The 10,532-nt window shown below is 30.8% G+C and overlaps 1 protein-coding gene across 2 annotated transcripts in view; it reads right to left on the reverse strand.

Moving 5' to 3' along the window:
• LOC106692963 (stromal membrane-associated protein 1) overlaps positions 1–6,494 on the reverse strand; it is a 30,309-nt gene extending 23,815 nt beyond the window's left edge. For both annotated transcript variants that reach the window (XM_014439258.3, XM_014439257.3), the window contains exons 1-3: positions 6,198–6,494; positions 1,548–1,681; positions 1,301–1,468 (exon numbers count right to left, since the gene is read on the reverse strand). In XM_014439258.3, the coding sequence (XP_014294744.1) occupies positions 1,301–1,468; positions 1,548–1,681; positions 6,198–6,333 (438 nt within the window). In that variant the 5' untranslated portion in view covers positions 6,334–6,494. The remainder of the gene's footprint in view (positions 1–1,300; positions 1,469–1,547; positions 1,682–6,197) is intronic.
• Between the last annotated feature and the right edge of the window lie 4,038 nt (positions 6,495–10,532).

Raw genomic sequence — 10,532 nt, forward strand, 5'->3', positions numbered from 1 at the left:
ATGATCAAACAAATAGGTATTTTTTATTGTTGATAAAAATTGCCTCTATGATTAATACAAGTTATATCAACCTGTATGCTGATCAAGTGATGTTGTATTTCTTCTCATAACATGGTTGGAGCAGAAAATTTGTTACCTCAATAGTTGATGATAATGGAACATTTCAGACTTCCCCGTATGAAACAAAATGATTGGTAGCTGTAGAGGTTGGTGGGTTATTAGGAATAATCTTGGGGTCGTTTCAAATTTTGAATAGGACAGTAAAGTACTCTTAGGATTACAATGGAGGCACTTTACAATAAGGGTTACAAATGCAAAAAGTGATTATGGTGTAAAAACTGCCCAAAAAATCTGCTAATTACGTCTGGATGAAAATTATTGGTGAACAGATGAGGAAGATATTAATTTGAGTTTGGTTCCAGTTATTTTAAATGTTATATGAAGTTAGATATGTCTAATTTCAAATAATGAAAATGATTTAAGTTGTTGACAGTGTTTTTGATGCAAAGGAAATCATGGATCCTTGCTTTTCTGTAATAAAAAAAAAAATCATTTACACCTACCCCCTGGCAAAAAGGACGAATAGCCCCACTTCCCAAACTTGTTCCCCCCACCATTACCAGTGCCAGTAGACAACCCCCCCCCAAAAAAAAATTTGGTAATTCCTAAATGGGTTGCATTAATTAATAAATATTAATTTGATTTGTATTTTTTAAGGGATTTTTAAAATAAAATATAATTCTACAATTGACTTCACCCATTGGCCAATTAGAAACAATGGACAGTATTGTTTCTAATTGGAAACATCTAAAAAATCAAATAAAGAGAAAATTTTTAATGAAATATTGAAATATAAAACTATCAATGAAAATAAACAGAAAAAATATACACAATTTCAATTTGAACTAGGTTTGATCAATATACGGTTAAAGACTAGACTTATAGCTCTACCCGAGTAAGAACTATTTTCTTTCTTTCAATAAAAAACAACAACCACATGATTATGATTACACTTATCTAAAAATAGATAAACCTAGTTAAATGTTTAAATTTTATCAAGAATATTTGATTTTATATTTCTACGATTAATTGATTAATTAATTGCAAAATCAATATTTTAAGCAACTTACTTTAAAAATAGTTCTTTTTGAGCTATTGCTGTACATGAATTATGAAAGTACCTATATTATAAAAAATCTAAATCAGAGCAGAAATATCAACAATTTTGTATTTGTTCTATAGCAATTAAAAGCAAATAATAGAAAAAATCTATAAAATTCATTTATGACATAATTGTTACTTTTGGTAGAGGTGGTGGAACCCATTCCTGAGCTATATATTTCTTTGTTTCGTATTTTGCCCTAATAAATGATTCAAGAGCAGAATCAGTCTGTGGTCTCCTAAAGCTATCAGGCAGATTGGCTTCATAAACAGCCCTCGCTCTAGAATTTCCCATCTGTTGAAGGCTCTGAAAAAATGTATTTACATTAGGTAAATATTCTTACAGATTGAAGCTTAAGGAAGATGGTAAAGACAAAAATACTCACAACTACTTGTTCTGGTGTCCATGTATCCAAGTTGACAGATTTAACTTTAGAGATATGAACTCCAAGGTTTCTATGAATCCCAGCACACCTGATACACAAGAATATACCCAAATTCCAACTAGCCCATCTTGGTCCTTAAAACAAATATTTTTTATGAAAAATAATAACTTTAAATCAACTATTAAATCAATTATCTTTGATAAAAAAAAAATTAAAACAAACCATTTTTTCAATTAGAGGAGAGTAATAAATATCTATAATAATTTTCAGCCAATTAAGGTTAATCACAAATTCAAAGAAAAAATTGCTCGCTTGTGAGAAAAGAAATTGCATTCAACAAAGAAAAACTTGTGAGAGCAGATTTTAACATTCACAAACTTGGAAGAACACTCAGAAAGCAGGAAAAAGCTGTGGACCCAATGAAACATTTCATAAACTGATCAAATGCTTTTGTAAATAAGAATTTAATTAAACATATTGTTGAGTGGAATAAACGAAACATGGATAAATATAACTGAGATAAGTTCTATATACAAGAAATAAAATATTTTCAGCCAAGACAAAAACCACAGGTCAGTCAGTCTCACCTGGGGGCCATGCCAGTTTATGAAGAGGATGATCAACCATCTATAGCAAGTCTTTCTCGAAAACTGAAGAACAATCAGGGATGAACAGGCTGGCTTCTGAAAACATACCTACCACACACCATGGAATAAAATAAACATTGTCTGGATAGGGTTAACACATAACAAAAGTCAGGTTTAACAATGTCACATCAAGACTGCAAACAGTAATAATGTCATACACAGAGAGTAGTAATAAGTTGTACACTTTATAATATCATGATTAACCTAAGAGACGGATTAAAGCTTATTGCTAGAAAATAAATCTTATGTTATGCTGACATCCCAATTAGGGCCACCACCAGCAATGTCTTAATGGCTTAACTTCCCATTAATTTGGCCCTCAACTACCTAAAAGAGTGGAGCATAAACATGTATAAAAGAGTAGTTCATTTTAAACAATAAATAAACCACTACCTAACTCCTTGCCCTCTCCAAAAAGAGCCACACAGTTCACCTTGCTTGAAATGGACCAGAAATAATTCTTATGCCAATAACTAAATATATCAGAATGCTATGGACAGTATACTTAAATCAGATTGAACCACTTTAGTATCAAAGAGAAAAGAACACCCTGAAATGCTTTGAATGGTGTCTCATAACTCCTGTAAGTAGTTAAGACGAGCCACCTTAAGAATGAAAACCACACTCTAATGATGAATTATCACACTCTTTTCACTATAAAACACAATCACCAATTAATATTAACAAATATAATACATAGCTATAGAAAAATAAATAAACTAAAACAATAAAATATGACAAGAAAATTTGAATTTTTTAAAAATTTTACTTAGTTACTAACTGGACCCTGATATCTATAAAACATTCCAAATGATTACACTATGGTTCATTATTTACATAATAATTACTAATGTGACATATATTTATATATATTTAACAGTCCAAATGTTTCTTTAGGTTTTGATATGATTCTTTGATGGTTGAGAAATAGGTGCATAAAACTCTAATCAGTCTCAATGTTTAAACGAATAATAATTTCGTGTTTCGAGGAACATCCTGTGGGAATCTATACGAAAAAAAATTGGCCCAGCATTCATGGAGAAAACCACGAATGGCAAAAGTACAGATTTTTAAAATTTAATTATACAGTTCTACTCAAGAGAGGAACGTTAATTTTTTTCCTAAACTTAATAAGAAAGGTTCATTATTAAAAATATTAAACCAAAATAGTGAGAATACATTATTTCAGTGAAAACAAAGAATAGGATTAATAGTGCTGAAAAAGTACTTGTTACCTCATTAAGCATTCATTATTTACTAATAATTATACTATTTTAATTTATTAAATGTACTTATCAATCGTTGATACAGGTAAACTTTAGCCTGGGATAGGACTTTTACAGTTATTTATTAGCCATTGTTATTTAGAAAAAAAAAAAAAAATAGTACACAATGGTTTATTAATTTTATAATTTATAAAAATCAACATCTATGTACATGTTTGAAACAGTTTACATTTTATATATATAAAAAAAAAAGAATTTGGATTGATTATTTCTTTAGGCTACTAATTGATTCGATGAGGGTACAATTATGACTAAAATATGAACGTCAGCAGCAATTTTGAAATAAAATGGCAAATAATTTTTTCATAATCCAACAGTCATCCTGGAGTGACCTGCGACTTCAGTGCCAAATTTAGACAAAAAATCACCCCAGTAGTCTCAGAGAAAATTTGGGAACAGCGGATGGTGGAGGAATAATTTTTATTTATCTAGGTCCATTATCAAAGTTTGTTTGGTTTATAGATAATAGCTAAGCAAAATGGGCATATTCTACCGTTTTAGCAAAAAAACAAAAAAAAGGAAGTAACTATGCTTAAATTCTTAAAAAAATGAACTTTGGGCAATTAAAATAGCTCAACAACCTTTGGAAGAAGTGATTAAAAGCTGTTATAAATGGGCAAAAAAATCGTGCTTTCAAGTGGTTTCCAAGAGTAGCCCCTATGGTCAAAGTGTTAATAATAATAAAATATTGATTTTTTAACTTAATTTATATTTTTTTGTTAAAACGTTTGGTAAAAACATTGCACATGGTGGGAGGAAATGGAGGACATTTTTGTACTCAACGCAATATAAAACCTATAATTAAACAAAACATATTCCATGCAGTTTTATAGCAGCAAACCTATGTAATTAACGAATAGTAATAATAACTAAAGATTATATTTGTTCTCTAATTATCTATAAATGAAATATATAGTAAGGGGGATCTTGATTTTGAGTCAAAATTTTCAATACAAATACATATTTTAACACAGTCTGCACAGATTTAGTTCTAAGTTTACTTTTAATCAGTCTTTTTGTAATAAAGACCAAAATATATTACCAATGGTAAATAATAATAATAATTGAAAATGTAAGTATAGACAAGTTTAGAATATTGCTGGTTGATCAAAACCAAAAGCTGGTTTTCATAGGTCTCTATTTTCTACAACTATATGTAAAAAATGGTCACAAAATTAGCAAAAACATATCGATGGCTAACTTCACAGCGGTGCTAAGTATATTTCCACTAACATTATGAAAAAAACAATTAAAGGTTCTCTCTTATAGGAAAATAACAACTTTTATATAATTTTTTTACTAAACAGATACCAAACTCTGTTCAGTCAAAAAATTAATGGAAAGGTTGTATTTTTCTGAAAGAGAGAGCCTTCAATTGTATTTTTCATAAAGTTATAATGTACTTAACACCACTATGAAGCCATCAATATTTATTTTCTCAATGAGACATTATTTTTAATGTAAGAATGTAATTTGATCACAGACTTTGTACATATTAAAATGTACAATTACAATTTTTAATGTTTATACATTAAAAATTAGGAACTTCTTTAGTTCCTTATATTAAAAAATAAACTTAAGCTACTTTTGGCACGTTCGAAATAAACATATCTTCAGAGGAGGACGGCAGAAGAGAAAAATTTAATATAGGTGTTTATTTAGGTAATGTAAGTAAAATGATAAGCAGATTAAGTAAAGCATATGGACTAGAAACATGGTGAAAAGATGGTTGCAGTGAACTTAATACAAATACATTTTTAAGTTAAAGCTGTTTAATGTCCAGTGCAGTGGTTTCTTAAATTACAAAAAGTTGACATTACAAAGTCTTTATTAGTAAACTGATTTCAAATACTAAAATATCATATTTTAACTTCAGATGAATAAAGTAACCAACAACATGAATTTTATTTGTATTCTATGGTATAATACATTATAATTTCAAATTTTAAATGAAGAAATAATAAAAAAAAAAAATTCAAGAACAAATAAAATTTGGACCAAAAGTGAAAATAAAATATGGACTACAGATAACAACAATTATCTGGACAGTCTATAGTGGAAAAGGATAGATATTATAAATTAAACTAAAAAATATTTAATAATTTCTGGTGATGAGATGTTAATTGATCGAAATACTGTAAATCAATGAAGATTCAAGTAAACAGTGTCTTAATGCAACTACAAGGCAAGTGCTTTGCAGTTTAAAGCATAATTAACTTCCAATTAAGTAATATAAGAATAACTTTCCTCTTAAAGAATAATATAACTTGAAACATTATTCATGACAACATAGAAACGTGTAAAAAAGAATAATAAGAAAAAAAGTAAGGTAAGGCCTATTTTCAAAAATAAAACTTATCGAGAGGAAGGTTATCATACAAAAACCAAACCAACAATATAGTATATGAAAATAAACAATCCTGGAGAATTCATTAACTGTGTTTTACAATAGTCAACCAAGTCTGATAAGAAATAGATAATATACCAACATTATCGTAAGTTCTAATACAATGCAAGGAACATTTACATAATAAAATGTGCCTACAGCAATTCTCAAGAGGAAAATAATAAAAACAATCCTTTAAAATACAACATTTTTAGAGAAATCTAAATAAACTAGTACTGGGCTTCTATCTGTCTACTATTACCTTTTTCAAATATATGTATTTTAATAATCTTAATTTAAAAAGTAAAGGAATATTCCTAGATAGACTAACCTTTAGCATCGCAGTCAACACAATATTTATTGTCTTCATCTCTCAACATCTGAGTTAAGAGACTTTGACATTTATCTTGAATTTGCTTACTTCTGTCTTTTTCACTTCTTGTAGACATCCTGTATTTATCCTCCATACAATCCTTTTGCCCTACGGTGGTTCTTAGGTGTTATAAATACTTCTACAATAAGAAGTAAAAGTGTTCTGTCAACTTCTTATCAATACCAAACCATTTTACCACGGAGTAAAAACTTAGCTTATTTGAAACCCTCCCCACAGACTATCCTAAATCGATTGTTTACGTGTAGTTAACAGATTTAGTCACCTGACACCAAATTAGATTACAGATGTAGAAATATATATGTGACTGTATGTATATGTTTATATTTGATCATAGTTTAACATAATTTAACATTTAGGAATTCTTTTCATTTTAACTGAGTAATTTCATTAAAATTACATGATATATTTATATATATTTTTTTAAATAGGAACGTTGAAGATCATTTTCATATATTACTCTTTGGGGTAGGTAAAAGTAACCCAGAGCGATGAACAATTGCCGACTTGCTTGAATTGTATCACATCTGTAAAAAAATATATATATTGTTTGAAATTTAACACAATTTATTCAGCATTTTTTGAATATTTTCCTATATTAGATTAAAAGTTCTAAATGCAGTGCAATATACATCTTTATGGTTATTGATACGCATACGTGTATGCGCTGACGGAAGACAAGAATGAAGAAATAAAGTCATGGGTCGTTTCAATGCAAAAATTATAATAGAAGCCTAGTTTCGAACGGCAATTAGTATATATGGCTTACAAGAGATAAATTATAATAATATGCGCAGCATAGATTTTATAAAGAATCTGGTGCGTAGTACAATGCTCCGACACTAAAATATTCATAATTCAGAATGAATAAGCTCAGGAAACAGGTGGAAGAATCAGATTGGTCATTTATTGATGAGCAAAAGACACAAAAGCCCAATACAACAGGTTCGGAGCTTTCGAAGAGCAGATTGCTGCTTGGATCATTCCATGATCCTAATAAAATTCAACCAAAGGTTTTTTTTGTTTTTTCTTCCTTTTCTTACATCGGCCCAAGACTCTCATTGGAGTCCTACACTGCCCCTGTAGTTATATAATAAAAGAATCGAGATGAGGATGTAAATTGTTATTATTTATTTAATTTTAAAAATCTACTATGGATTCTGCTGAATAGTAGCCCTATCTAGATCTGCCAGCCCTCGGAGGAAAGCGCTATTGTTTTGGATGAGGGGATATTCAATCCTGTATTTGTCATATCTACTGCAATTTAGTATAATATATAATAGGTCCTCGATAGAGTTGCATGTCGAACATTTATCATTATTTTTAACTTTAATTAATGTCAAGCCGCGATTTGTACGACCATGGTTAATTCTTAATCTTGTAAGTAATACTATATCTTTTCTGTTCAGCTTGACACAAGTGTTAGAGAACCATGGGCGTGGAGAGACGTTAGGTTGGATAGTGAAATGATCTTTACCATTCAAACTTGACTCCCAGGCATACCTATCCTGCCATTCACTAATGAAGTCTTTTTTAACCATCTAAAAATTTCCTGTAAAGGCGGTTTGCATTTTATACTCTTCCCTTAGATCGTTTTGCTATCTTGTCAGCTCGCTCATTGCCATACAAACCCACATGGCCTGGAACTCATTGGACCCTAAATTTGTTATTTGATGAACTATGAACTTCTTCTATTATGTTCTTTATAGAGGAAGATGAAATATGCTTTCGATGTATGTTTTTGAGTGAATTGCATAGGGAAGCGAAATCTGTTAGAATTACAAGTTTTGTATTCTTATATTTTCTGTTTGCTATTTCGAAAGCTTCAACGACACCGTATAATTCAGCACTGTATATGCTGAACTTGGTGGGAAGGTTTATCGATGTATTCTGGTTATATTGGACATCATATATCCCGACTGCAACTTTGTTTTTATCTTTAGATGTGTCTGTATAAATTTTTAGATAATTTTTATACTTTTTCGGACAATATTTCTAGTGTTTCCTGTTTTAGAACTTTCGGTGGATAGTGTATTTTGGTTAGGGATGGTTAGTTAGGGAATAGGAATAGTTTGGGATTGGCTTTTATGTTGATTTGTGACTTTAGAATGGTAGTACATAGGTCGAGTGGTCTGATTGTAAGGTGCGTTGATGGCAAGTGTGTTAAATAGATGTTTTGTTTCTTGGGCTATGATTCCTACTTTTGGAATGTATAAAGTGCCTTTTCGAATAGTTTGATATAAAGGGTGGCAGCTGTTAGAGGCCACTTTTAAAAGAAATTTTTTTTCTAACCAATTTCTTCTCATTTGGAGTGGCGATTGCCCTGCTTCCGCTTGCAATGCATTTGTTGGACTTGTGCAAAATGATCCTAAACATGCCCTAAGAGCATTGTTTTGAGTTGTATCCAGCTTTTTAATTTATGGTAAACTTGACTCATTGTATATTATGGATGCATAGTCTATTATTGGTCTCGTCATAGTTTTGTAAATGGTAAGTAGATTATGTGAGTGGGCTCCTCAAGTTACCCCTGTTATTGATTTTATAATGTTTAATGTTTTGGTTGCTTTGTTGTAAGTGTTTTGGATGTGTGCTCTAAAGGACAGTTTCGTGTTAAGATAAACCCCTAAGAATTATATTGTATTCGTGACTTCTATTGCACCCCTACTTGTGTGGATAGTTAATTGTGTTAAGTTTAATTTTCTTCTTTTTGTGAAAGGTATAATTTTGCATTTTGATATGTTAATTTGAACATTAAGTGCGTGTAGGTTTTCTTCCAATGTATTAAATCCTTTTCCCAGTGAGTATTAAATCGTCAGCATATTGTATAATTTTGCATTTATCGGGCGGGTACTTGACTATAAAGTGTGTATAAATATTGAATAGAATGGGACTTAGTGGATCCCCTTGGGGTAAGCCTGTATTCGAGTGAACCGTAACTTCTCCTTCGGATGTTTGGAAGTTGTATGTCCTAAATGAAAGGTAATTAACGATCCAATTAGTCATTAGAACTGGGAGGTTGATGTTTACCAAAATTTCTTTTAACTTAATTATGTCAACTTTGTTATAAGCGTCTTGGAGGTCCAAAGAAGTTGCTAGGAGAATATTTTTGTTTTTGTAATTTTCATTTATAAAAAACATAATGCTGTCAATTGTTGATAGGTTTTTTTGAAATCCAATATTTGATTATTTTCGAGAAACCACTCAAGTCTATGTTTGATCATTATAATAAAAGTCTTGGCAATGCAAGAAATGAGGGCGATGGGTCTTGAGCTAGACAAGAGGGAAGGATCTCTACCAGGTTTGGATACGGGAATTATTGAAACCATTCTCCAATCGGAAGGTATGTTTGTTGTTCCCCACAAATCATTGAATGTTTTGAGTAGTTCTTCTGTTCTTATTTCTGAGTAACTTCAAAATTCTGGATAGAAGAGCTATCATTTCATAGTTAATTTCATCCAGACCAGGGGCATCTTTTGCCATATAAAGCAGCATTCAGTTCAGTTTCGTTAAATTTACAAATAATTGGACAAGCTGAGTTGATTTTATTTTTATCTAGGCTAGTTATAGTTAGCGTGTGTGGTTGACTGGGTATGGAATTGTCTTCGATCAGCTTAAGAAAGGCTTCTGCTTTAGTTTTAGTTAAGGTTATTGGATTCCTCGGTGATGAAGACCTCTTCCCTTGAAAACATCGAATTTTATTCCACATTATTTTGTAGTTGTTAGGATCCATTGTGCCGACAAAATCATTTCTCCAGCTATCTTTTTTTGCCTTAGCTATGAGTTTTTTTTACCTTGTTAAGGTTGCTCTCATTATCTTATAATTCTCTACATTCATATTTTTCAATAATCTTTTATTGACGCAGTCTTCTGTTAGTAGGCCTTCTCCAGGTTCTCATTCCACCAAGGTTTTGGAGAGAACTTTTTCCAAGGATAGTATTTAGTTCGCGGTATCGCCATCTCTGGTGCTTGGTTTACCAAAGTGGTTAAATCTTTTAGGTTATTCACCGGATGTGGCTTAAAATTTTCCAGTTGCATGATATATAAATCGCGATTAATTTTTTTAAAATTCCTTCTAGCTTGGGTAATAGCGGTGAATGAACAAAAACGGAAAGAAATGGTAATTATTAGGTGGTCACTACTGTAGCAATCAGCGAGCATGAAGTGTCGCTGTAACTCGTCCGGGGCCAGCACTACAAGCGTCACAGAAGCTAAGCAATTGTATATAATGTTATTATTATTAAAATACGATCTCTTGTACAAATGTATATATGTTAA

Source organism: Halyomorpha halys, unplaced genomic scaffold, assembly GCF_000696795.3.
Source record: "Halyomorpha halys isolate HHAL.00 unplaced genomic scaffold, Hhal_1.1 Scaffold80.1, whole genome shotgun sequence".
In the NCBI taxonomy this organism is placed as follows: domain Eukaryota; kingdom Metazoa; phylum Arthropoda; class Insecta; order Hemiptera; family Pentatomidae; genus Halyomorpha; species Halyomorpha halys.